Consider the following 27,903-nt stretch of genomic DNA (forward strand, 5'->3'; position numbering starts at 1 on the left):
TGAGCATGTCCTCTTCTCAAGCAGAGTTCTTGGGACGCGGGTGATCCTGCCCTCCCGGCAACACCCCTTGCCCGGACCCCAGGCGCCCGCGCCTCCTGGTGTCCTCTGGGCTCTGGGGCGTGGCGAGCCCGGGAGGGGCGGGGTGGGCCAGAGTAGAGGCGGCCTGGGCAGGGCGGGGCCGGAGGGGCAGGGGCGGAGCCACAACGGTGCGGCCCTATCAGCGCCGCCGGCATCTGCGGAGGCGAGGCTTCTGGGCTCCGGACCGTCTACAAGAGGCGGCGCGCTGGGTCCCCCGACCCACTGAATCCCTCGGCGGTTTGGGTGTCCTCTGTCCGGCGACCTGTCCCTGTGCCCGCTGTGCCTGCCCTGCCGCCGCGGCCACTCCACGCAGGAGACGCCGGCGACTTGGTAGTTGGAGCCCCTCGAAGGTAAGTGTGACTTAAAGTCTTCTCTGCAAGGTGCGATCCGCTCCCGCAGTCTCCGAGGAGCTAAAGTAACCAGAGCAGATGCCGTCTCTTAGGGCTTACGTACTGTGTGCAGAGACTAAGCTGAGCGCGCCACCTTCATCTCAGAACCATGCTCAACAACATGATCTTCCATAGATGGAGAAACTGAGGCTCAGAGAGGACAAGTTGCCTGAGACCTCCTATGCAGGAAGTGAGGGAGCTGGGACTCAAAGCCAGTCTGACTGCCAACTCGTGCTCCCTAAGGCTGTGTACTCTTGCCTTCCTTATGCAGTTCTCTAGCATGTGTTGCGTTCCTGTGTCCCAGTGAGCGTAGCGTCAATAAATGGAAAGCTGATGGTGTGGATGTGGCTGGATTCTGAATGTGTTCTACCCTTATATGGAGGGCTGCGGTGATCCTAACGGTGTGAGCATTCTGCTCCGCAGTTTACAGGGCCACGCCCCTTTGTGATTTAGTTTGCAAAAAACCTGCAAAGGTAGTCTTCCTCTTTCTGCATTTCAGATGAAGACACTGAGAGAGAGTTGAAGTGAGTTGTCCAGGCAGAGAAGAAGCTGGAACCCAATTCTGCCTGTCTCCAAAGCTCCATATGGATGTAGATGTATCCAGGTGTGGGGTTATGTCAGAGTTCCAGCAGGTTTGGGAATAGTTCTTAGGTGTCTTCAGCCAGGGTAGATATCTGCATAAACTTCTTGTGGGGGAAGAGTTGTGCTGGGACTATTGTTCTGTGATCTGAAAACTCAGCCCTGGGGTCTAGGGAGATTGGCTGCCCCAGGTGAACCACAGCCAGCTCCTTGTACAGTGCGGACCAAGAGCCTCCCTTGAAAGGGCTGGACTGGTGGACAAGCCAGGAAAGGCTTAGCTGATGCCTGTTCTTCAAAGTCTAATTTAAATCGGATGTCTTTTAGTCAGAAGGTGAGTTGGGGCTCTGGTCAAGAGAAGCAGCTGGGAGCCTGGCAAGTGCCCAGTTCTCACCTTCCAACCAAGGGTAGGCTTGTGAGTTTCTGCCTTGAGACTTTAGGCTCCTTGCCCTGGCAGAATAGGGTAAGCCTGCCTTTCCCAGCGTGGTCAGGGCATCTGAAATTTAGAGCCTGACAGCTGAGAGACCAGGATGTGAAGGACAAGAAGGGCATCCCCCCTACCCCAAATAGACCAAGAGGGGTGTGAAGTCGTTACCCTAGGTCTGTCTGCCTGCACTTCACCTACATACACACTTAATGTCTGGGTCCTGCCTCCTTTAAGACATTTCTCTGCCCAACTGCTAACTCCACCTCTGAACCTGACCTTCAACAAGGAATCATTTTGTGAGAGTGGCTCCAGATAAAACAGCAGTCAGCAGAGTTGAGCCTTAGCCCAAGTCCCTGGCGATGCATCCAGGGAGGAGAATGAAGAGAGTGATTTTGATTTTTACAGTGTCTTAAAAAGTAAGAGTAGGAATAGTAATGATAACTTTGTAATCCTACCAGCAGCTGGCGTTTTCTCTGGCTTTTACTGTGGGCCAGACATGCCCGGAGTTTTACAGGGATGACCCAGCTCACTGACTTCTTTATGAGCTGGGCACTGGATTGTCCTTGTTTTTCACAAGGAGGAAATTGAAGTTCAGAGTGGTTAAGGCACATCCCTGATACAACACAGCCAGGGTCGGGGAGAGCTGCTATTCTGGCTGGGCCCCACCCCAGATCCTAGAAGAAGATGCTGGTCCCAGGGCCACATGGCTGTCAGTGCAGTGCTGGCTGCTGGGCAAGATTTCTCATGCCATGTGGGGTCTGATCCCTAGCCCCAGTTAGAGGGTGGCCCTTGAGAGGGGATGTGCTGACAGGGGGACTTGGGATCCACTCTGCCGACAGGTACCTGTATCACTGTGCAGAGCACCCTGCTGGGGAACCCAGAGCAATGCTAGTTCCCACAGTCCTGCCTCTGGACTAGAAAGGAGAGCAGACTCGATGGGGGAGGGGCTGGAGCCGCAACAGAAGAGCGTGAGGCCACTGAAAGCCCCCACCCTTCATTCCTGCCTCAGAGACCCCATGATGGATATCTGCTTTTTTGATAGGTTGCATTTGAAAACTGGCTTTTAAAGGCAGGACCCCCAAATGCTGACCTCTTTGGCCTTGTGTGAGCTGAAACTTCTTTTCTCTGTCACCAGGGCAATTTACTGTGTATAGGAGGTGCCTCTGTGTCTGCTTGCTCCCGACCTAGGAGGCTTCCCCCCCATTTTTTTTTTTGCAAACTCACTGGTTTTTGATCAATCCCAGATGTGCAAACCCAGCATCACTCAAAGGGGCTGATGGCTTGTCAAGAAAGGAAAGTACAACACAGGCGTCATCTCATCTTTAGTTCATTGAGCTGAATAGAGGCTCAGACCTTCATGGGATGGGACATCTGGAGCCCCTCATAAAGTCCTAAATGGAGCACACTCTGTTCTGGAACAGGGAGGGTCAGGCAGATCTGGATGGTGTCTGGTGGGGCCAGCCATGCTCTTTTTCTTTTTCTTTTTCTTTTTCTTGGGAAAAAATTGTTTATTGTGGTAAAATATCCATAAACTTAAGATTTATCATTTTAAAGTGTACAGTTCAGTGGCACCGCATACATTTGCAGTGTTGTACAACCATCACCACCACCTAATTCCAGAACATCTTCATCATCCCGAAAGGACACCCCATAAGCATTACTAGCAATCACTCCCCATTCTCTCCTCCCCAGCCCCTGGCAACCACTAATCTGCTTTCTATCTCTGGATTTGTTTATTCTGGACATTTCACACACATGGAATCATACAGTGTGTAGCTTTTTGTGTCTGGCTTCTCTCACTGAGCATTTTTCAAGGTTCATTAATGTGGTAGCCTGTGTCAAGGCTCCATCCCTTTTTATGACTAAATACTATTTCAGTGTATAGATAGGCTAGGTTTTGTTTTTTCATTCTTCCGTTGATGGAAGTTTGGGCCATTTCCACCTTTTGGTTATTGCATATAATGCTATTAACATCTGTGTGCACATCTTTGTTTGAATACCGGTTTTCTGTTGTTTTGGGTCTACCCCTAGAAGTGGAATAGCTGGGTCACTTGGTAACTCTGTTTTTACCTTATTAAGGAACACGTATCCTCTTTTCTTGACTTCCCTCTTGAAGAAGCATCAGCTGAGGTCATCTCATTCTGGACTGGGTCAAGGCCCTCTTCCGTGGGTGCAGGGTAATCTGGCATCTGAGTGTTTTGAGGGAGGTATTGACAGGCTCCCTGGGAAAGCCACTGGCAGATAATCCTGTTGGAGACATTGCCCTGGGGGAACCCTGCTTTGTACCCCAGGTTGTGCAGTTGTGGGTACTCATGGACTGATACCCCCTCTCTCCCCAAGGCTATGAGGACAGACAGTTTCTTGTGGTCCAGCCTGAGGGAGATTTATCTTCTCTGATTGTCTCAAATGCTGCGTCAGCTTAGACAAAAACCACAGATTCAGGGGGGTGTCTGAATAAGGATTATGCAATTATTGGACCATCATCTTTAAAAATATTATAAATTATGAAATCCCACATTTTCAATCCAGGCTTCTGAACCTTGTCCCATTGGGAGTAAAGGATAGTAAAATCCCAGAAGGAAAAAGACTCAAGCTTCCATTTCATTTGTGGTCAAGTGGTCCCAGAACTGACCCTGCCCCAGAGTTCTTTTGGATTGGAAAAAATCCTGGATCTCTCTAGAACTGGGAACTGGCATGCAGCTGGCAACCACTGAGACTGACTTGATAAGATCCTAGAAGTCCTTTGAGAGCAGAGGCAGTGCAGTCTGGCAAGGAAAGGGGACAGTGAGTGGGTGGGACATTGGGGAGGATGCACTAAGGAGAGCGACCATGTGTGTTCAAAAGCCTGGAGCTGCAGAGAGGCCTGGCACCCTGAAAATGACAGGAAGTTTGGGGGTGGCTAGAGTCTAAGGGTCAAGCTTGGGCAGCAAGTGTCTGCCCGGCAGTCGGGTGAGCCGTTCTGAATTTGGATTTCCTACTGTGGGCTGCAGGGCACAGGAGAGTCCCTGAGAACAGATCACTGTGGACTGATCAGTGTCCCCCAGAGTGTGGGGAGCTCATCCTTGCTGGTCCCCAAGGAGACTGAGCATGTGTACTGACCCAGTGGCAAAGGCCTCCAGCCCAGGATCTGTTCTCCCACCTCTCTATTACTGGCTGCCTTCTGCCCTAATGTATCCCTCCATTGTGACCTCCCTTTACAACAAAGAAAGAGTGCCCTCTACAACAAAGCCTTTGGCCCTTATCAGCACCCAGCCGGGAGGTCCCAGGTCTGTTCTGATTCCATCATGTATAATTTTCCTCCTGCCTTCCATTCATGGCAGAAGTGATTGGGTTCCCTATACACGATGAGGCTAGAAGGTTCCCTTTCTAAAGTAAATGTCTTTGAACACCCCCGCAAAGCGAGCCAACTTAAATAAAATAAGAAATGTGAACTAGAGCAGATAGATAGTAGGAAGGTGGGCAAAGCTTGGGAAGGGGGTGTGCCAAGGGCTGGGATTTGGGAAACGCTGGATTAAGGTGTGGCATGAGAAGATTTGAGAGGCTGTCAGCATCTAAAGCAGTGGGTGTCAAAGTGGGGTCCCCAGACCAGCAATGGCACCTGGGAACTTGTCAGAATGCTGCCCCAGACATCCTGAAGCTATGAGGATGGGGCCAGCAATCTGCTTTAATGAGGCCTCCAGCACTTTCTGGTGAGGGCTGCAGTGTGAGACCCACTGCCTTAGAAAGGCAGTGAAGAGTTGCCCTGGGCCCTGGCTCCAGAATGGGGTAGGAGGGGGCTGGCTGATGGGGGTGGAAGGTTCTGTTTACAGGACGTGGTGTGGCCAGAAAGAAATCACGTGGCAAGAATGGAGGGAGTGGCTTAGGAGCTGAAATGACCTCTTCTCTCCAGAGTCGAGGACCCTGAGAACAAGTTCTTGGTGTGTTCTTAGACCTTTCTTCCGGAAGAACACATTTTGCTCTGGGGCGTGAGCAAGTGTCCTGAGGGTTCCAGCATCTTCCTTCAGGGTGTGTTTTGTGACCCCTGTGCCCAGAAGCTTAGGAACTATGTCTGTTTGTAACCCCTAGGTGCCCCCTGGAATGAATGGGTTGTTTCCTCCATGGCACTTAAAATCTGTCTGTGTGTACATCGTACATTGTCTGCCTCCTCTCTCTCTCCCGCCCCAAGCTGGCTCCCAACACAGCCAGTCTGTTCTCATCGGGGGAAGCACCAGCTGCTTTAAAAACACTGTTTATTCCCAGGAACCTTCAAGGCTGGGCTTCATGGGGACTGAAGATATTTTCAGCTTTGGCATCGCTGGACAAAGTGCCCTCTCAGACGGGGGATGAACTGGGCCCTGTCTGGGAGAGTAGATGTCTGGCCCAAGTGGGAGGCCCTGGCCGCACAGGGCTCTATCTGAACTTTCAAGTTCACTTTGAAGGGCTGTCGGAGACCAGCCCCAGACTTGTCCCCCTGCTGAGACTCCTGGGGAGAACCCTGGAGGGTTTTCTCTTGCACAGTAGTGTTCTCCTGCTTCTCTGGAGACATTCTTCCAACAAGGCCAGAGCTTTTTAGACTTTGACTTTTTTCTTAAGCTTTTTATTAAAGTTCAACATACTAGAAAGGAAGCACACTCATTTTGTGCACTGGGGGATGACTTTTCTCCAAGTGCACGTGTGCAAACTACAGCCGCAGTGGGAACCTGACCATCCCCTGGGGCCCCTCCCACAGCCCCACCCCCAAGGGTAACCATTTCCGGACTTCTGATGGCATAGGTTGGTTTTGCCTGGTTTTGAACTTTACGTAAATGGAACCATGCATGTTTGATCACTGGAGCCTGGCTTCTTTGGTTCAAAGTTATGTCTTTGAGCTTCGTCTGTAGTGTTGGGTCTGTTAGGCTTTCCAAGCATAAATCAGACCGTATCACCATCGGCTTCATCTCCCCAGCACCCAACACACAGACCATCTTTGCATTTAGAGTGAAATCCAGGCTTCGTGTCCTGGACCTCAAGGCCCCTGGCCACCTGGCCCTTCTGCCTCTATGAACCCATTTCTCCCTGGCCATGCTGGCTCTGCACATGTCCTCGGTCTGGCCAAGACAGTGACCACCGCCGAGCCTTTGTCCCTGCAGTTCCTGCTGCCTGGAGTTCACCCTAGCCAGAGTGGTCTCTGCTCCTACCTCTGCCCAACCTCCCCATTTTCCAGGACTGTCTTCCTCCAGCCTTCTGAATGTCTGTTTGCTGTGATGTCTCCCCTATTCCTGGGGTTCAGTTGTTCAGTTGCGTATTCCAGAAACTCTGTGGCCACCTGACGGTTTGCCCTGGGGATTTTCATTTGCAAAGCTGTGTGACAATTCCATAGCCTGTTGCTGTAGATTCTTGAGCTATGTGTCTTTGAGCTTGATTCAAGGATGTGACTCATGCTCGCAGGTACCATCCAATACCAGTGAATCATGCATTTCAGGTGGGAGGCTGGTCCAGGTGCTCCCAGCCTTGTGGCCTGGAGCGGAGATGATCTGGGATGCCTGAATTCACCCAGGAGGAGGAGGGAAAGAAACAGTCATCAAACACCAGTCAATCCTGGGATTCTGCCTCTGGGCCCTTTAGGACCTCTATTTTCATAATCTTCAAATCCTCTCCCAGGTCTGAGAGAAATTCAAGGCTTCATTTTGCTGGCAAGGAATTGGAGACTCTGAGAGGTTGTGGGACCTTTTGGGCAGCATCCACCTCTACGTTTGGAGTCAGGATTCAAACCTGGGTTGAACCGATGTCCACACTTTTCCACACTGCCTTCTGGGACTCTTTGATTTCTTATCCTTTGGAGGTGGAGATTTCCTGGCATTTATCTAAAGCTTTGCTGGGAGCATTGCTCCCAAGGAAACATCCACACGTCTTCAACAGGGGAGAAAGGGGCCCCAAGAGTTATGTTCAGAGTATTTTAAAAACACATTAATTTATTACCCAGTCACTTTAAGGTGGCTTCTCTCATATAGTATCTTGGTTTGCATTGAACAAACCTAGTTTTTAGTTTCTTTCTTTTTTTTTTTTTGCATAAAGTAGATTAAATAAATGTTTGTTGAGCGAGTGTTCTACTTTTGGTTCAGAATTGTGTATATTCTCAACATAGGATTTAAAAAATCGAGTGGGTTTTGAATATTATGTTTGTTCAGTTGAGTATCCCGACCTATTGTCCTGTGTATACCATAAGGAGGTATCTTTTGCTGCGGGGACAGGAGGAAAGAAAGTATCCATGGGGGTGGTATTTCTGTTAAGCTCGGTGTCTATCCTTGTGGAGTTGGGGGACAGAGCAGTTGGCAAGGGAAGGACCCTGTCTGTTTCTTCCATGGTCCTGCCCTAATCCTGTCAAGAAGAGTTTAAGGAAAACTGACTGGACCCAGTGGAGGAAGGAGGACCTGCCCTGGGTGTCTGGTACCTGCCCTGCCACTCTTCTCTGGAGGCTCTGCTCAGCCCTGGGATCTGCCGGAGATGAGCCGGGTGTCCCTCCCCCCCTCCTCCCAGCCGCCACTTCATTCCTGGAATTTCTGGGTGGTTTGTGGGTCTGCCTTTGCTCTGCCCTTGGCTTCCTCGTTGACATTTTGAGTTCTCCTTTGTGCTTCGGAGGAAGAGCAGAGCCCGGGGTGCCCCTGCCTTTGGGGTGAGCTGTGGGGTCTCTGGCTGAGTCTGGCTGACATGGGGGCGTAGGTCAGAACTGCCTTGAAATTTTGGAGAGTGGGGATGGGTGATAGGTCAGAGTGTGGCAGACTCGTCGGCATTGACTGTGAGCAAGCTGCTCATCTGTGTTGAGCGTCAGTTTTTCCTTTGTAAAATAGGGACCATAATCACCATGGCCCCACCAGTGTGTGGAGAAGATGAAATGCGAGATGCAGGGAGGATCTGCTGCTTTGTCCTCCCTCATTGAGCATTGGCTGGGTTATTGATGACCAGTGTTTGCTGGGCAGTTAATAAGCGCCGAGATATCAAGTTGAACAAGATGCAGTTCCTGCCAGTGGAGTGCTGGACCTGTCTCATGCTGGCTCAAACCGGCTTATACCAGCTTGTGAGAACTAACAGTTAAGTTTTCAGAGAAGTCGTGGTCCAGTTCAACACAGCCATTGTTACATATTAAATTACATAAACTTACAGTGAAATAAGTCTTATTTAAAATGAAGATAATAAATACTCAAAACTTACCACATCCTAATTTTTTACTGCACTTAACTATTCTCTCTCCTCTTAGGATGGTTAGTGTCTCTTCTATGCATATGATGAAATGACTACATCATGGTTTGGTATTATGAAGCTCTTTCCAGAAACTCCATGCTCAGTGATCCCACATTGGTGGCTTAGAATTGCCGTGGTGGGAATATTTACACAAAGGGAATTGGCAGACGCTATAAATCAGGGTGATTATTTTGGGGGTTTTGAGCATTGGTTGTTAAACATTTACCAGGGCATCACTGGTTCCAGCCCTCAAGAAGCGCACAGTCTAGCTGGCAAGGCAGATAGTGTGAGCAGACGTGAGGCAGGCTGGTGGGTCCTAGGACACCCACAGCCAGTTAACTGTCATCAGTGTGAATTTGGTTCCTGGCCAGATGGCCACAATCATGCCACAGACCTGGTTTGTGACATCTCAGAACCCACTTCCCCAGGAAGCTGGGAAAAAGTGACCAAAGTTCCAGGCATGTAGTGAGCTGAAGTGTTTTTCAAATTTAGGGGAGGGTTTTTTCTCCCCATGAGCATTAGACATTTAATAGGATTTAAAAAAATCAGATTTTGTCTCAAGGCAGAGAGGTGGGGCTTTGAATTAATGTGATGAAGAGAGAATAGCCTTTTTTGCTGCATTCCCCATTATTAACCCAACCTTCCCCAAATCCTTCCAAACCAGGCATCTGTGGAGCATTTAGCATCATCTCACCATGATTGTAATAGCAACACTATTAACTGTACACTGTGTAGCGAACTGTAACATTGTTACACCGGTAGGTTCCTGATCTTAATGGCATCCTACAGCTCATTCCTTGACCCCAACCTGCCCCCTCCTCTGCAGGCAGATCAATCTATGCTCATCAGTGAAGACTCAGCAGAAGGGTCACTCCTTTCTGGAAGCCTCCTGGAGCTGAATCACACCTGCAGACCTGTCTCTCTTGTTCACCAAGGAGGCGCCAATAAATATTTACAGAATGAAGGTACAAGTCTCCTCGTCCAAAGGAGATCAGAGTTTGGCGATTCAGCAGTGAACAAGGCTGACGGATCTGGGGCCGTGATTAAGCAGTGACCCTGGAGTTGAGTCTTAACCCTCGAGCAGGAAATCATCTGCTGGGCTGGGGCTGGGGGAGGGCAGGTTGGGGTCATGCGATGAGCTGTGGGAACAGCATGTGCACAAGCAGAGAGCTTGGCACAGCCTCGGGGCTGACGGCTGGCGGGCTCCATCCTGAGATTCATCTTCCTGGCAGACTTTCCTAAACACAGGCAAAGGCAGTTGGGGCGGGATGACACATCAGACGTAAACCACATTCTCTTTCTGTCTCTCCTGTGAGTTGAATTCGGTGGCAGCATCACCCAGGCGATAGCCATCGGGGGAGACCCCTTGCTAGAATGAGAACACGCGGGTCAGCTAATGCCTGAGGTGTCCACAGAGCCTTGGCTTGGGGTGGAGGGGTGATCGCAGAGCTGAAGCTAAAAGTTTCCCTCACTTTCGGAAAGCTGGATTTCAAGTCTGAGTTCCACTTCAAGCCAGCCTCACAACCTCGCTAATACCAGGTAACGTCTCCTGGGTTCAGTTTGTTTTCCAGAAAATGGGATGGAAAACAGCAAGAGTTCAAGTGCATAGGAAAGCTGGGGCAGTGCTGCAGGGATTTGACTTCAGGTTGGGTCTCACCATTGACCCTGGAGCTTGAAATCTTTGTTAGTCCCCTCCCCACCTCTCTGGTATGTTCTCCCGGGATCCTGGCCCTGTTATCTTATTTGTGGTCTCCCAGGCTAGGTTTTGCAACTGAGGCCAGGAAGACAACATCTCCCAGAGAGCATTTCTGTGGAATTGTATAGCTGTCCATGTGGGTGTTTCATGCAGTTGATCAGAGGCCGGGTCAGCAAATTGAGAAGGGCTTCTCCAAATTGAGAAGACCCTATCTCCAAATACAGTCATGGTCTGAGGTCCTGGGGGTTGGGACTTCTGACATAGGAATTTGCAGGGGACACAACTCAGTCCATCAGCCCGTGCTTTTCTTCTTGCGTGCCAGCCCGTGCACCTGAGATGCCGGCCCTGTTACTGTTATGATTCTGCTTAAATCTTCAGTGTTCTCCAGGAGCCCAGACTTGGCAGAAGCCATCCAGATCCCAACCTGGCCCCTCCCCAGTGTGGGCCCCCTGGACCCCTAGCCAGGCCAGACCACTTCCAGACCCAACAGTGCCACCCAGCATGATGCTGTGGATGGCAGGACCTGAGACAAGTTGGCATCTCCAGGCCAGCGATTGTCTCAGGGTGGAGAAGCCACTCAGAGAAATGCCTCTTTTCACTTGTGTTTCTTCTCATGGGACTAAACTCTATGGTTCTCCCAACTCTAAAGTTCCACCCGAAGCTTTATCAATTCTCTCTGGAACCTTGGAAGGAAGGGCCAGTCTGCAGGCTGTGGACTAAGCAAGTCCCTTTAACATTCAGAGTGAAGGTGCCCCACTGAGTCTGTTGGAATGAGGTTGCCCTTGTTCAGGAGAACATGCCTGGAGGATGCCCTTGGGATCAGCTGTGGTTTCACTGTCCTTTCTTGCTTTGGCATTTTGCTTTGTTTTATTGATTAATTTTTTTGTACTTTCTTTTTTTTTTAATTTTGTTTTTTATTGAGTGCAGTTGATTTATAATGTTAGTTTCAGGTATAAAGCAAAGTGGATCAGTTATGCATATACATGCATATACACATTTTTTTCAGATTCTTTTCCATTACATGTTATTACAAGAAACTGAATATAGTTCCCTGTGCTATACTTACTCATTAATATTTAAGAAAATTTAAAAAAGACAAGTCCAAAGGATGGTATGCACTCACCACCAAGGTCTGGCCCCTGGGGATGCCCTCCTGTGGTTACCATGCCAACTCAGCCCACCCACCTAATGTGAACAGAGCTTAACCTTTGCCATATTTGCTTGAGATTTTTAAATAAACCATATATTAAAGATAAAGATGAGTTCCCTCACATTCTCCTTCCCAGCTCCATTTCCCTCACCCTGCAGTCAACCACCACCGTGAACTTGGTCTGATTCAGTCCTGGTTTTACCATACAGACACATGTGCGCACACATATACCATATACATATATGTACCTACACATATACTATACATGTTTATAATATATACACATATGTATATGTATGTACATATACTTGTATCCATAAACTATACAAGGTATGATTTATTTATATGCTTTAAAATGTGCATAAGTACTACTGTTCACATTGTATTCTACAACTTGCTTTTTTAGCCCAAGATCTCACTTGAGCTGTTTGTGCTGACAGTCACATAGCTCCTTTTATCTGTTGTCTAATAGTCCACCCACGATGCCCCACAATTCATTCACCTACCCTACTACCAAGAGTTGTTTGAGTTTTGCTCATTGGTGATTTAAACCAAACCCAGGTTTTGTTCTAGTTGAATTATGTAAGCAGGTCCTGTTGCATGCCTTTGGTGGGGGGGGGGCCTGCCCCTGGGATGCTTACGCATAGGGTAAAGCCAGTCAAGTATTGCCATGACGCCCGAGTGGCCACTCTGTGATGTCAGTCCTACTCCCACTTCATCTCACGTCTTAACCCAGCACCAGTGCGTTCTTGGCGTCCGTTTCAGTCAGGCTTCTGCCGCTGGGAAATGTTCATATATGGTGGTGTGACTAACTGGAGAGAGGTCAGGGGCCCTGAGAGGCTCTGCATCAGTCGTTTGGTTCCCATGGGGCGAGTGAGCACACAGAAGTCCTCCCCGCCATCCCTGGGGCTCAGCCCCAAAGGGAAATCCTCAGGAGGGAGACAACATCTCACCCACTTCAAAGAGAGTCAGGCCTCCCCCTGGATAGTGGTTATTTTTATCTGCCGTGTGGGCTTGGTCAGGACCCTGGAGAGTTTCCAGGGTCGGAGATGGGAACTGCCGCAAGTTCCCATAGCTCCTTGGCTTCATGCGCCGCCTCCTGGGATGTCCGGGTCTTGCTGAGGATGTCCTCATCCAACTGCCATCTTGCAGCCCCAGCCAACTTGATTGGTGAAAACCTGGTTGTTGCTAATGTCCATGAAGACTAGAGGAGCCTCCTGGGTTTCTGGGTAGGTTGGCATCGAGGCCCGGCTGCCTCCCGCCTCATCCTGGCGGGACTCTGGAGTCCCTTTCTCCAGCTTCCTGTGCTGTCTTCAGTCAGGCCTGTTCTGCTTGGAGGGGGCTGTGGGTTTCCTTGCTTATTTTCTCAGCCTAACTGGGAGCTCCTTGAGGCCAGGGACAATGCCCTCTTCATCTTTGTGTCCCAGTGTCCAGCACAAAATAGGTACCCAGTAAAGGTCCTTGGGTGACTGACAGATTCCCCTTGAGTGTGACCCCTGGCCCCAGCGAGAGAGGAACCAGGGTGGCATGACAGAAAATTCTGAACCCTCAGAGGCATCACACCTGGATTTGCATCTCAGCATCTCCACTTACCAATAGGGCACCCTTGGGATCAGCACTTTAAGCCTCAGCTTCTTTGTCTGTAAAATGGGAGCAAAAACAGACTGACCTGCCAGGTCGTGAAGATTAGAAATGATGTAAATGAGATGACTGGTCCCCGGAGATGCTCAGGAAGGGTTCTGAGAAGGAACACAAAGCACAGCGGAAATTCACCTAATAAATTAACTTTAGACTTTGGGCTTTTAAAATTAGTAAGTATATTCCAAGATGAAGACAACTTTTCCTAAGATGTGTGCCAGGGAAGAAAGTTTAGTAAGAGGCATTATTTGGGAAAAGGGCTCATAGCAAGAAAGGAAGTAAGGAAGAGTCATCATGATCTTTGATGGGTCACAAGGTGAGGGAGGTGACTGCAGCTGGCACAGAGGGAATCTCTGAGAGGGGTGAATCCCAACTGATGTGACCAGCAGGCTGTGCACCATGGCTCCTGGCCTGCCAAGTGTCAGGGTTAGGATTCTAGAAACACACCTTGGGAATTGCAGCTTGGAGATGGGCCAAGAAGGTCCAGGAGTCCCAGCCACTGTCTGTCCCCTTGGCCCTGCTGATGGCAGTTGACAGGTACTAATTACCCCCATGAACCACTAACTTAGCAGCAACAAGGTCACCCCCGGCTGTGCCTGTGATGGGCTCACTGTCAGGCAGAAGCTGGCTGAGGGGGACTATGTGCCGGGGTGTGTAGTGGGTTTGCCAGGCAGGGACGGGATGAGAGCGGGATACACAGGCACCCCTTGGAGCTGCTCCTTCTTTCCAAATCAGCCAAGCGTGAGGCTGGGTTCCTGACTGGGTTCTGGGAGACTGTGTCGTGGTCTGTGCCGATGATGTGGGTGGTGCCCCGGGGAAGGGCTGTGCTAAAGAGCCTTGTGCAGTAATGGGTCTGGGGTTGCCTGCAACCACTTTGGTGAACTGAATCTGATTTCATGGGGACTATGAAGTTGGCTACTCACGCTGGTTCATGGTGAAAACTTGGGTGATGTGAAATGACTTTATCCATCTCTTTTGGGGGCAGGAGATGGAGCTCAATTCAGGCCGTAGACCCACTGGAGTCCTGAGTGAGTAGAAATCTGATTCAAGATGAGAAAAGGTGGTGCCAAAAGAAGTTGAGTCCAGGAGAGACTGAGCCAGGATGTCCTAGGTGGAACTGGGCGGCTTGCCTTGCTGGAAACCCTTGGCTTGAATCCCAGCTCCACCACTTCCTGTCTGCGGGACATTGGTTGTGTAGCTTCTGTGAGCCTCAGACTCCACGTCTGGGGAGTGGGGAGAATGATGCCTGCCCTACTCTCTGCCGTAGCCGGTTTAATACTGACTGACTTTTCTCCCGCTGCCCTCTGCTTCCTTTCAGAGCGTTCGAGCACCCCGCTCTGCCTCGGGGGCCCAGGCTGCACTATCACCCCAGCTCTCACTGCTGACGTGAAGCCATGAGCTGTGTCCTGCACAGTGTTGTACCCTGGGTGCTAGTGCTGCTGGTCTGCGGAGCCCAAGGCTTCTTCCTGCCCAACGTCACACACTTAGAGGAGCTGCTCAGGAAATACCAGCAGGACAAGCCCCACTCCCGCGTCCGGAGGGCCATTCCTAGGTCGGACAGAGAGGAGATCCTCATGCTTCACAACCAACTGCGGGGCCAGGTGTCCCCGCCAGCCTCCAACATGGAGTACATGGTGAGCACTGGGCGGGCCCCCCATCCCAAGGGCTGGGAGGCCAGGGGTCCATCCTGTGCTGTCCCCATCAGCTGGGATGTGGCCATCACTTTCTACTTCCAAAATCTTCACTTTCTTCCAGCCTTTCTTCTCCTGCACAGGAGTCTCGAGGGCCCTCTGTGCTTCTTGCTGGCATCCGAGATCTTCTTTCAGGAGCCCTTGTCTGTCTGCATTGCTTGTTTCCCTCCCTTTCCTTTGGCGAGAGAGGTATCTAGATGCTGTGTGTGTCACAGCCTCTGCACACTCCCCGAGAGGGCTGCCCGCCCATCACCTCCTCATCCAAATCCCCACAGCCCTCGTCTTGGGCCTCCTCTCCTTCCTCAGACCCTGCCGCCCCTTTCCGTGTGGCCTTGTGCTCTGACATCGGTCTCCCTGAAGGTCAGACCAGCTGCGGGCCTGCGAGCCCTGCATGGTCGTTGTCTCTGCCCGCATGAGGTGGCCCATCACCAGATGTGGGGCAGATGAGTGGACTGCCTGTATGGGCAGAGCCCTGAGTAAGACTTGGAACAAGTCCTCTGGGGACTTGTTATGAAACCGTTTCTTTTTTCTTTCAAGAAAATGGTCCCAGTATTTATTCCAACTGGGCTGTGCTTATTTTAGGGGGAACAGTGGGCCCCCTTTCAAACTGCTAATGCATGGGATAGCTGTGCAGACCTTTTTTAGGGTTAAAGATGGAGAGAAGCAGGGTAGATTTCTTTGGGGCTTTGGGTGCGGACTCCTCCCTGTACCTTCCCAGGACCTGCTTATTTGGCTTCTGTCCCCGTGGGGAGAGGACACTCTCCCCCTCTTCTAGATCCTTCCTGGACCCTACATCCTGTGCCCCTTCCCACCCTAAGGCCCTGTGTGATGCCCACTAAGGAGTATCTCCCTTGTCCTGAAGCTTGACTGAGCTCCAGGCCCCCAGGATGCTGGCTGTTTCCCGCCCTCTCTGGGAAGCAGGCTTGATTTATGCTGGTCTTTTCTTCATGCACTGTACTGGCCTTGTGGTTGTGTGGGAGATTCCTTGCAGGTGAAAGGAGCTTAGATGTACAGCAAGGCAGGGCAGCCCATGGACAGCCCGTGACAAAGCTGTCGTGTGGTTTCCTGTTTGTTTACTTCGTGATATTTCAGGACTGGAGTTGGGATCTGGGTCCCTCAGTCTAAATAGCCCACCTGTGGGGAAAACTGAGCCTTCAGGAGAGTCATGGGGCTGCCTCTGAGCAGAGGGCCTTGGGACAGGAAAGGCGGTTCCAGGCTTGGCCCCTGCCTCCCCAGCCTCCTCGGCCCAGTGCTGCCTGGCCAGTTTCCATCAGACAAGCAGCACTGATTTAAATAAGCGTCTTAGACGCATGGCTTTTGGCTCAGCCCTGCTTGCTAGGCCTTCCAGCCACAGTCCTTTGAAACAGGCTTAGCACTGAGAGGTGGACTTTAAAATTCCAAAGAGTTAAGACATCACCTCGGGATTCAATACCTACTCTCATTCAGCCTTCCTCCAAATCCTATTCCAGGTACCCTTAGCCTATTTAGAGAGAGGGAAACAGAGGCACAGAGGGGTGAAGCCACTTGCTCAAAGTCACACAGCCAGCAAGAGGCAGACCCTGGCATCATACCCAGGTCCACCTAATGCACACACTCTCCCCAGCACACCTCACTGCTCGGCTCTTGCCCTTCTCCTTTTGTTGTCCCTTTGAGGGGGAAAGGATGCCTACCTATGCCTTCCCTTCAGCGGGACAGGGACATGCTAGGGGTGAGGCTTCAGCTGGGAAGCACAGGCTGAGTGGGAGGTGAGGGGGCAGGTGAGGCTTGGGGGGAGGTGAGAGCTGGAGGGAGCCCGGGCACTTGGGGTCCATCACGCATGCGTGCGCGCATGCGTCACTCTGTGGGGAGAGTTAAAATGGCGACTGCTGCTGTGGAAAGAGCCCGGGTCAGGAGCGTATGTCAGCTGTAAGCAGCTCACCGTGCAGCCAAACCAGTGACTGTGAGCCCTGCGCCCTTTGCTTGGGAAACATTGTTTTGAAGTCCTACTAGGTGCCAGGCATGCTGCTGACATCGCAGTGGTGAGGAGGTGCTGCTGTTTGCCGCCCTTGAAGCCCCCAGGCTGAGTGGAGTCTGGAGCCCAGAGGCGGGGAGGGGGAGGGGGAGTCAGGACGGGGGTGCTCAGTCTCTAGTGGGAAGCGGAGGAGGGGGTGTGGGGAAACCCAGCTCTGGGATTCTCATCTGGCTCTGTCCTCCCTCAGACCAGCCTGAATTTCAAAAGCCTTTGGCCCCAGAGATCCCACCTGCCATGTCTGTCTCTCCCTCACTCCACCTGCGCCTTCTTGCTCCCCTCCCTGCGCAGTTAGAGGAAGTCCTGTGGACTCACAAGGTTCACCCCAATGGTGAACTATGGCACAGAATACATAGTGAGCTTCTGAGAAGCCATGACCCTCAGGACGGAGTCGTGGCTTGAGGGTCTCTGCCTCCCTGGACTCTGGGGCGGGCCTTAGCCGGCCACTTCTAGAGGAATGTTGGTGCATCTGCCCCCATCCCCACTGCCTGCCTTTCCCAGTGGACAGTGTCTGCTTCTTCGTGGAGCATCAGATGGGCCCCTGCCTGGAGGTAGATTCACTGACTGGGTGCAGGTGGCTTATTTGCCATAGTAGAGAGGGTGTGACCCTTGAGTCCAGAAGACAGGAAGGAGGTAGTCCAACATGTGGTGCTCTGTAGGGGTCTCGTAGGGTGAACAGGGCCTCGGATCTGCTGAGGAAAGGGAACAGCGGGAGGCCCACTGTCTGAAGTCAGGAGGTGGCTTCTTTTATGCACTCATCTGTCTCCTCCTGAGTGTACCTCACGGTGGTCTGGACCCCCACCACCCCATTTCAGGCTGTGCTTGAGCACTGGAGAAAGATCTGAGACAGTGGAGGCACAGTGCTTGGTGGGCATTGAACATGGGGCACGGTCAGCAAGAAACCCAGAATGTCCACTGTGGCTGAATTGGTCAGTGGGTCAAGGGATGTGACACAGGTCTCTAGAAGCATCTGCTCCAGGGCAGGATGCTGGGTGTTGAGTCGCAGTCATCTTGGCCAGAAGGAGATGGCAGGGCAGGAGGAGGAGATACTCCACTCTGGGTTCCCACAGTTTTTGGATGGTCCCAGGAATCTTTCCAGACAGCCTTTCAGTGAGCACCTACTGTGTGCCAGGGCTGGGGCTACCCAAAGCCAGATGACAGCCCTTGCCTGCCTGTGAGCTAGAGCACCTTCCCCAAGGCTCTGGGAGGAGGTGGAGCAGCCCCTGGCTCCCAGCTGCTTGGTGTCTGTTCCTCCACAGAAGAAAAGTGATCCTGTTTGCCTTGTTCACTGTGTTCTTTCCTGGGGAGTGGTGTGTGCTCCCTTGGCCAGCTGGGAGGCGGGGCCTGCAGCAGAGCCTGTCTTCAGATTCTTTGGCCCAGACTCCTGCCCATGCCCCCCACCCTGATTCAGGCTCAGCAGTACTGGATGGGGAACAGGACTGGGCGAGTTGAAGGCATTTCTCACTACTTTTATATATTTAAAATGGTAAAATAGACATAATATAAAATTTACCCTTTGAACCATTTTTAAAAGCACAGTTCAGTGGCATTAAGTGCATTCACACTGTTGTGCAACCATCACCACTATCCATCTCCAGGATTTACTCATCTTCCATCTGACAAGTTAGGGGCCAAGCAGGAGCTCTGCAGTCAGCCTTGCATCCGGGATCCTTTAAGTTCTTTGCTGATCTGCCATTTTCCACTTGCTGAGTTGGGAGGAACCCAGCAGAGGCATGCACGGAGTCCCTGAGTCCAGTGTCGTAGAAGCTGCAGTCGAGCCCTCAGGTCTGCCTGGGGCCTGACATGGGGGCGTCTCTGCAGTTTGGGTCCTTACACCCATCCTTGACCCTGACCTCCTGCTACCCGTTTCTCCTCCCGCTGCAGACCTGGGATGAAGAGCTAGAGAAGTCAGCTGCAGCCTGGGCCCATGAGTGCATATGGGAGCACGGGCCCACCAGCCTGCTGGTGTCCATTGGGCAGAACCTGGCTGTGCACTGGGGCAGGTAAGAGCCACCATGTTCCCCTTACTTGTTTTTTTTGTAAGGGAGGTGCTGGGGATTGAACCCAGGACCTTGTGCATGCTAAGCATGTGCTCTACCACTGAGATATCTTCACTACCCACCCTTACTTGTGAACTGGGGTCTCACTCATGTTGCTGAACCTCCACAGCCTTGACATTGTCTGTTGAAATGTCATCCACTGACCTTCCCCAAGGTTATCTGGGCCACATACCCCAGCACCCAAGCTGGCTGTAAGTCCCCTTCGAGGCTGAGGGCTGGTTTCATTAGAGGAAGCGGAGAAAATGTCTTTTGACTGATGAAGACTCACTGACCCACTATCCACATGCTGTGCACACAGGTCATTCAGATTGAGGCCCGGGGGTCACCAGAGTCTGCTTCATTTTGCCTCTTTCACCGAAAATTTGGCCTGGACTAGAAGTAGCCCCTCGAAATGCAGATCAGGGTTTGCTTCTGAGACAGAACCAGGGCAGGTGCTGTGAGGGGTCTGGAGGTGTGGCTTCTTGGAAGCACAGCAACACGGTATTGTTGTCTGCTTTCTATCAAGTCAGTCTTATGACAGCATTAAAAGAAAATGTCTAAAGGGAGCACAACCCACTGACCTGCTTCCCTGGTTCAACTTTTCATGTTCCTGGGCTCCTGGGCGGCATCTGGCCATGGGCCGGCATATTTTCATGTAGTTGTAACTGTGGCCAGGACAGCTGTTAATTCTTTTTCTTTTTTCCTTCTCATACAATATCAAACAATTTTCTGTGACATAGTTGTCATGGTTACCACCTTGTCAAGACTGCCTGTGGGCCATCAAGTTGACAGATCGGAATTTAGCCATCCCGTTCTTGTAACTTGTTTGGTTTTTTCTTCCTCCTTGGTTGATTTGAATGATTTCATCAGGAAGACTCCGAAGAATAGGATTGATAGCTCAAAGGGCACAAAGACTGTCCCCTTCTGCGTGAATACTGCTGACTAACTTTCCAAAAAATCCTCTCATCCCGAGGCCCCCAACTGTTCTCTTCCTGAAACCACCTCAGCCTGGCTGTGAGGCTCTAGGAAATGCACAGATGGGGTGGTGGGTTCCCCATGGCTCTGTATCTCTGTCGGTGGGTACAGCTCTTTCCCCAAGCTGACCCAAGAAGGTAGGCTACTTCCCCTGCTCCAGCACCGACAGCCACCATCCTCTGGGTCCTGACAGTAGTTGTTACAAGACCTCCAACGGCCTCACTCACCAAAGTGCCCTTAGCAGTGCCCACTCCCCCCATGTCTGTGCCCTTTATTGAAACTGCTTTGTTTGCACTTGCTGGTAACAGCAACTGAGAGTTTGCACCTGGTTTATCAGTGGTAGAGCACGGGCTTCATGTACACAAGGTCCTGGGTTCAATCCCCAGTGTTTTGATTTTATTATAGAAAATTAATTTTTTAAAAATCTGATTTATTTTCTTTCCCGATAGGAAAATGACTGGTCCAACCTGGCAGACAGGGCTGAAGTGAAGGAGCAATGGCCACCAACCATGGCCGGGTGGGGTCTCCTCAGGGCTGGGGGAGGGGTGGGGCTCGAGTGATAAAAATCCTAAATAGGAAGTTGGTAAAAGGGTTTGCTCAACTGACTGCAGAGGTCTGTGTGCCTGCAGCTTCCTGTGCCTCGAATGAGTTTACTTCCTTGTGTCTGAGTCCTGGCAGCCGAGAGAAACGAGAGGCTCTAGGCTCCTCTTTGGGGGGGGTGACAGGGACCTGCCTGTCCTGTCCCCTATAACTAGCTGTCTTGCAACTTTCAGATGCTTCCCTGCCACGGTGATTGTGTCATCTGTGAAGCACCTGTTCAGTTACTTACTTACCAGTTTTCTCTACATTGACATGAACTCCCGCCTTCAGTTTTGTCTTAAGCAATAATGGCAGTGAAATATTGGGTTCATGGGCTGTGTATATTTTCTCAAATGTATGTGAAAATAAATCCATGATTATTAACATAAAAAAGAACTCACTGGGGGCCAGGTAAAAGTTTCCTGCACACCCAGGTGACATGGGGGTCACCCACGGTCACTCCTGAATGCAGAGGGATTCCATGGGTGCCCAGGTGAGCTGGTGAATTCGAGTTTTAAGCACTTTGAACAGGTGTTGGATGGGATGTGTTGGCCCAAAGGAGCCCCTCCTCCAGCTGCCCCATGGGTGGTAGTACCACCAGCTGGGGTATCTGCTGTTGGGTGCATTGTGGCTGGGACATAACAAGCTGGTCCACTCCTGCAGGTATCGCTCTCCCGGCTTCCATGTGCAGTCCTGGTATGACGAGGTGAAGGACTACACCTACCCCTACCCCCACGAGTGCAATCCCTGGTGTCCGGAGAGGTGTTCTGGGACCATGTGCACCCACTATACACAGGTATGGCTGGAAAATCAGGTGTGGCCTCAGCCCAGAACCCCCAAACCCAGTTGCTCACCGGGTCTTGGAGGACTGTTGCCCAGTCAGAAAACCTCTGTTCTGTCATTGCCTTAATTTTTCCCTTTAATTCAGTGCTGCTCAAAGTGTAGCTGGTGAGCCTAGCTGTTTGTGGCCAGATACAAATGTGGAAACTTAGAGTAAGCACTAGAAACGTCTATGGCGGTTTTATATTGCTGAGGCATTTTCCTTGTATGTGGTTTTTTTTGTTTGTTCTTTTTTTTGTTTTTGTTTTTGTTTTTGTTTTTTTTAACAAATAAATGGATCTTCGGTGGGTTCGGGAAAGAATCTGGTCCTTCACTCCTTTACCACACACCCCTTTGGCACTAGCACCCTCTGGATCCAGGCCAGATTATGTCACCCTGGTGAGCCTTGCCTCATGAGCTCTGATATATGGGTTATCTTTTCAGATCGTTTGGGCCACCACCACCAAGGTTGGCTGCGCTGTGAACACCTGCCAGAGGATGAATGTCTGGGGAGATGTTTGGGAGAATGCGGTCTACCTTGTCTGCAATTACTCTCCAAAGTAGGAACAAATGACATTGTTTTATGGGTTGGGTTGGGTTGGCTGCCATGGAAGACCCAACTAAAACTGACTTAAATGTTGAAATATCTTCATTATTTACAAAACAAGGCATCTAGAGGTTGGTGCGTCCGGGTTAGCTTACTAGTTCAGCAATGTCAGGCTCTGTCTGTCTTGTTGTGTGGTCCTCTCCTCATGGTCGCAAGATGGCTGCAGTGCACCAGGCATCACATCCTCCCAAATAGAAGGGAGGAGAATGGTAGAAAGGAGCTCTCTCCTTAGGCCTTTCTCACCCCGGCCCACTTTCTCCTTATGTCATTGGCCAGAACTAGACCACTCATAGACAAGGGGGAACGAGACTGCCCCAAGTGGCTTTGATCAGTGAAATTGCCCCAGTTGGCTTTGCAGTCATCCTCTGGGACTACCTGAATAAGTCAGAAGCAGGAATAGCTGTTGGCTGGGCAACCAGTACTGTCTGCCATAGTGATTTTTTTCTCTCTGAAAAAATGCAGCAGACACCTAGAAAATAGGTATTCATGCTAGACCTAGTTTTTGCATCTTTATATTTCCCCTTCTAGACAGGGCTTACTCAAGTCTTTATGTCATAATCCCTCTTCCTCCTTATAGCATCCTGATATCATCAATGTGTCATTTTCCCTTTACTCATTCACCTCCGTTGCTCATCAGACAAACATGTGCTGATTCTGGAAGAACGGCTCCCCCAGTTTACAGCCTGTGGTTTGTACGCTGGCCACTGGACTGGCCGCTATCCTAGCACCAGTCCTTGCACTCAGTGGGCCCTTGAGGCATTTTTTCTCAGTGACCAAATGAAATGGGAATGACCTCATGTATTGGGTTGGGTCAGGAGCAGCCATGGGAAGGTGGGATGAGAAGGGAAATCGCTGAGGATGGGAGGAAAATGGAAGCCCTTCATAAACCATCCGGGATGCCTGTGGTGACAGTGTCTCAGCAGCCCACAGCAATGAAGGCAGGGGGATTACATCATTGATGGGAGGGACCCGAGCCCCTGGGAGACCAATGAACGGGTCCACACCATAGTGGAACTCCTGGAAAAGTGGCAGGTGAGGAGTGAGGAATAATTCAATTTGAGTCTTTATATTAAAAAATACACTAGGAGAAATACCATTTTAGAAATAACATTCTTCCCTTATTTCGCCTCTCCCCCTTTCTTGAAATATAAAAGCCCGTGTACAGTGAAATATACTAATTCCAAGTGCACAGCTTGATAAATTTTCATACATTTAAACATGTATCAGTCAGCTTGGACTGCCATAACAAACACCTCAGACTGCACACCTTGAACAACAGACATTTCTCCTAGCTCTGGAGGCTGGAAGTCCAGATTAGAGTCTGGCAGAGTCAGTTCCTGGTGAGGATTCTTTTCCTGGCTCAGAAGTGGCTGCCTTCTCCCATGTCTTCTCATGGTGTTTCCTCGGCGTGTGCGGAGGGAGAGGGAGAGGCAGAGAGAAAGAAAGAGGGAAAGAGGGAGGGGAAAGAGAGCTCTCTGTGTCTCTTCTTACAAGGACACTAATCCTGTCAGATCAAGGTCCCACCCTTGTGATCTCAGTTAACCTTAGTCACCTCCTCAGGGACCCCATCCCCAAATACAGCCACCCTGGGGGTTAGGGCTTCAATATATGAGTTCAGCCCATACAAGATGTATATACCCGTGTACCTACCACCCAGGTCAAGTTAGGGAATATTTCTAGGGCCCCAGGCTGGGAGGGTAGCTTCCTCGTGCCCCCGAGAGTGGCCAGCATTGTAGTCCACGCCCACCATCTGCTTCTCAACCCCACATCTGTGAGATGCGTCTGAGGTCTTCTGTGTTTTGTGGGCAGTTTGGTTGATGGCTGTGTGGTTTTCCATGGTGTCCATGGCCTCTTTCTTCAAGAGTCTGAGCCCCCAGCTGTGCAGGGGGCACTGGCCTAGAGGGTGGGCCCCGGGGCGGTGTCTGGGCTCAGACCCTTTGGTTGGGGGTGGGGTGGAGGGTCTTGATGGCCTGGAGCATGCAGGGAGGACACTCACTTTGAGGGGCTGTTGGAAGAGCAGGGAGATCGTCCATCTACAAGACATGGGTGCAGGGCCTGGCACACAGCCGGGGCTCCACAGGTGCTCTCCTCATGTTCACCCCGTGGAGTGTTACTGCTCCAGCCATGTGGGAGGCCTGGTTTGTGGTTGTATGTGGAACCTACATACGCTGTTGAACTTAGCTGGAGAAGGGGAGGAGCCAGTCCGAGGGCCCAAATGTTCTGAACAGACCTACTGAGCCCCACCCAGTGATAGGGCAGGTGCTGGGGCACCCTGGGTCCACCGACCATGTTCCACTTGCGGGGATCACCTTGAAGGTAACCCCCCTGTGAGTCCCTAGGCAGCCTACACATGGGCAGACGTGCTCAGCGGAGTGGGGTCTGCAGCATGGTCAAGGATGTTATTTTGTCACTGGTGGGGTACCAGTGATAATGGCCCCCACCCACCATCCCCAGGCCAGATGCCCATGTGCTCCTGGGTGATGGCATTCAGCTATTTTGAGCCATCGGAGGGCAAACAGAGAGTGTGTTTTCTGCAGTTTGTCTCCTGGCCAACACTAGCAGGACCCCTCCTTGGCCACAGGAAAGCTGTCATCCAGATGAGTGTGTTGGTTTAGCAAATGCTGGAGAGCGTGCAGCCTCTATCAGGAGCTGGCCTGGGTCTGAGGTGTCCACGGCCACTGCCTCCAGCTCATGACAGACCCCTGCTGTGACCCCATCACAGAGAAGGAAGCAGAGGCTCCGGGTGGGATAGAGTTGGCAGGGTCACCCAGCTGGAAGGACCAGGTCCAGCCCTGGAGTTTGTTTTCAGCATCCAGCCGGAGAAGGCTGGGGTTATGCTTGGCCCAGCAGCGCGGTACCCAGTCTGTTTTCCGAGTGAACCAGTGGATGACTGGGACAATCCCGAAGGAACTTTCTAGAATAAATCCCAAAGACTAGTCCCCAGTCACTCACCACTCCAACTGGGCCCAGGCGCTATGAGAAGGCCTTGGAAATTCTGCTCATTACCTGCTACCTGGCCCTGGAGAGATCCCATTGAGCGGCCTCTAGGATTTCTGGGAACTTCAGAGGACGACAGATGGCCAGAGGGACCTTGGTCCCAGCCCCTAGAGCAGAGTGTGGTCAGAGGCTCTAAGCCTTACAGCCTGGGTTCAACTCCGGGCCCTCCCACTCACTCGCTTTGTGACCTCAGGCAAGTCCCTTAACTTCTCTGAGCCTCAATTTCCTCTTCTGAAAAAGGATTGAATTCCAACATGTCCCTCCTGGCATGTCGGAGGGATGGAGTGAGTGGATGGGTATGTGGTAAGAGCTGGGTAAACACAAGGCACTTCCTGGAACAGGCTGACCTTTACTCATTTGAGAAATGGCTTCAAAGCGGATCCCAGCAGCTTCCAGGGCAGAGGCATTGGAGCTGGGGCTTGGGGTGGCTGACAGTGTTCAGAGTTGTGTGAGGGAGCAATGTGAGGAGGCATGGGGCCACGGACGAAAGGTGCAGGGAGAAGGATGCTTCGTAGCTCTGGACTGGGATTCTCTTAGAATTCTCTAGACTGTGCACAGGGTGGGCCCCAGGCAGGTGCCTTTCCCCCTTTACACCTTCCTTCCTCCTTGATGGTGTTCGGGGCCCCAAGAGGGTCCAGGAAGGAGAGAGGGGCACCCTCCTGATGGTGTTTCTGGTCTGTTCTCAGGGGAAACTGGATTGGAGAGGCCCCCTACAGAACTGGCCGGCCCTGCTCCGAGTGCCCGTCCAGCTACGGAGGCAGCTGCAAGAACAACTTGTGTTACCGAGGTAGGAAACCACTTCAAAACCCTTTGGAATGGGTTCCCCTTCCGCCCATGAGTCACAGAGCAGCTTACGTGAAATGGGGAAATTGGACGACAAGTCCCTGCCACCCTTGACCTAGTGCTCGCCTCATTTCCTGATGCCCCTCTCTGCTGCCTCGAGCACGTGAAGAGCCCCAGCTCCAGACTCGGAGTTCAGCTCCAGCCCCCACCAGGGGCATCCCCCGGTAGGGTCCCCCTGGGCAGACATATCCCTGCCCTCTTGTGCTCAGAATTTGGTATAAAACAAGCACGATTGAAAAGAGACACATAACAGATGTTCCAGGCGAGCTGCAGGCTGAGCAGGGGCCATCCCCGTGGATTGTCAGAGCCCTTCCTGCCGGTCTATGGCCCTCACCAGCCACCTGCCCATGTTTGCAGCTTCACCTGACTCCTCACAACCTCTGCGTTCCCCTCGCCAACAGCTCAGGCCAGGCCGGGGCTTTCAGAGGTTGTGTATTTTCCAGCTCTTCCACCATTTGTTCATTGTCAGCCACTCATCTGTTTCCACTTTCCTTTCTCCTGTAAATAACGCACATTTTTCAAGCCTGAAGTGTTCTTTACATTTAGGACTATTTCCTCAGGCTCCGTCCCAGAGCTGGGCCAAGGGGCTGCCCGTGGTTTTGTGGCTGGGATGTGTTTTTTCACGTGGCTCCATCAACGGGTCATGTGACGCTTTTCAGGAGGGTTGGGAGGGGCAGGAGGGAGCAGCCCTCTGGGCCGGGCCTTCCCTGCTGGGGGTACATAGGGTCAGTCCAGTGGGCTCTGGGGTGAAGAGTGGGGGTTCCAGACCCTCTCAGGCCAGCTGTTTGCTGCTGATTCTGCCCACTGAGGTGGGGGGGTTATAGTAAGGGAGAGAAACAAAGATCCGACAGTCCATCTATGCTGGTCCCCTGGGGTCGTGAGTTATGTGCAGGTGACAGAGTCTCCAGGGGGAACACAGGGGCCTCAACCCACAGCCTGGACAGGAGGCTTTTGGTTCTGGATCTGCATGATTGAAGGCTGGTTGCTTAACCCACTCGATCACTCTACTCATCAGCAAAATGGGTATGATAACACCAGTCTTCCCAAATGTATCTCAGGCTCAAATGAGAGAGTCAGTGCATTTGCTGTGACTGTATTGAGCGCCTGCTGTGTGCCAGGACATTGGTAGGTGATATGGTTGGGGATGACTGGGGGACCAGACAGTTGCGGTCCTGCCCTGGGGAACCTGCGGTCCAGCAGAGCCATTGCCCCCAGGGGGGATGGATATGCCTCTTCCAGGGGAGATAATGGATGCTGCAGTGCTCATAGCAGGACTATCCACCTTCAGCTGGGTCAGGGGAGGCTTCCCGGAGCAGGCGACTCTTGAGGAGGAAGACCTAGCCTAGGAATGAGAGAAGAGAAGGGTGTTTCCAGCAGGAGGAATGGCATGTGCAAAGGCCTGAAGGCATGAGGCAGCATGGTCATGAGACAGGGAGGCAGAAAGCCCCACCAAGATGTGCAGATCCAGGCATTACCTGCCATGCAGGAGGGACTCCATAAGCATATATTAAATGGAATTTCTCTTGCTCCCCACCCATTTCAGGCAACACCTCTTCACTGTCTTTGAGACACGACTACCCACACCAGTCCTGAGTGAAATATTCCTAAATAGCCCCAATCTAGGTCCTGGATTTGTGGGGCAAGCAGGGGTTTTAGAGTCTGACCCATTTGCCTTAGGAATATCAACTCTGCACAGTCCAGCAGTGGGACTGGGGCAGCTCATTTCATCTCTCTGATCTTCAGTCTTCCTGTGTGAAAATGGGGTGATGTGTCAGCCCCTGGGGATCATGAGAGGGCTGGGAAGCAGGCAGGCTGACCCTGGAGGAGTATCAGGCCCTTCCCCAAATTCCCATTCCAGCAGGTCCTGTGGCTGCTCCGGTCTGGTCACCCAGAGGCGTCAAGTCCCCCATCAGATCCTGATGCTGTTTGGGAGCTGTGATGGAGGGATGCCCCCTAGTACTCCCCATGGGTCTCCCATTGGGAGGAGGGCTCCGAGCGGGCACAAGCCAGGCTGCCGGGGTGCGAGGCAGGCAGGGCAGGACGTCTCTCCATTACTGGCTGTGTCTGCTCAGGCAAAATGCTTGCCCTTTTGAGCCTGGGTTTCCCCACCTGCAACAGTGATGATACTGTTCTCCTGCAGGTGATTTGCTGGGAGGATGTAGCAAGGAGGATGGGAGCTGCTAGGACAGCAGCC

The 27,903-nt window shown here is 51.7% G+C and overlaps 1 protein-coding gene across 4 annotated transcripts in view; it reads left to right on the forward strand.

Moving 5' to 3' along the window:
* The first annotated feature begins 268 nt into the window (after positions 1–268).
* Positions 269–27,903, forward strand: part of CRISPLD2 (cysteine rich secretory protein LCCL domain containing 2) — a 100,390-nt gene continuing 72,755 nt past the window's right edge. For 3 of the 4 annotated variants that reach the window (XM_072967851.1, XM_072967850.1, XM_072967852.1), the window contains exons 1-6: positions 272–428; positions 14,470–14,785; positions 18,735–18,853; positions 21,107–21,239; positions 21,707–21,822; positions 25,553–25,653. In XM_072967851.1, coding sequence (XP_072823952.1) covers positions 14,546–14,785; positions 18,735–18,853; positions 21,107–21,239; positions 21,707–21,822; positions 25,553–25,653 — 709 coding nt within the window. In that variant the 5' untranslated portion in view covers positions 272–428; positions 14,470–14,545. Of the gene's footprint in view, positions 429–14,469; positions 14,786–18,734; positions 18,854–21,106; positions 21,240–21,706; positions 21,823–25,552; positions 25,654–27,903 lie in introns of all 4 variants that reach the window. The other variant, XM_072967849.1, reaches the window with a different exon arrangement.

The sequence above is a fragment of the Vicugna pacos genome, chromosome 9, assembly GCF_048564905.1.
Source record: "Vicugna pacos chromosome 9, VicPac4, whole genome shotgun sequence".
Taxonomy (NCBI): Eukaryota; Metazoa; Chordata; class Mammalia; order Artiodactyla; family Camelidae; genus Vicugna; species Vicugna pacos.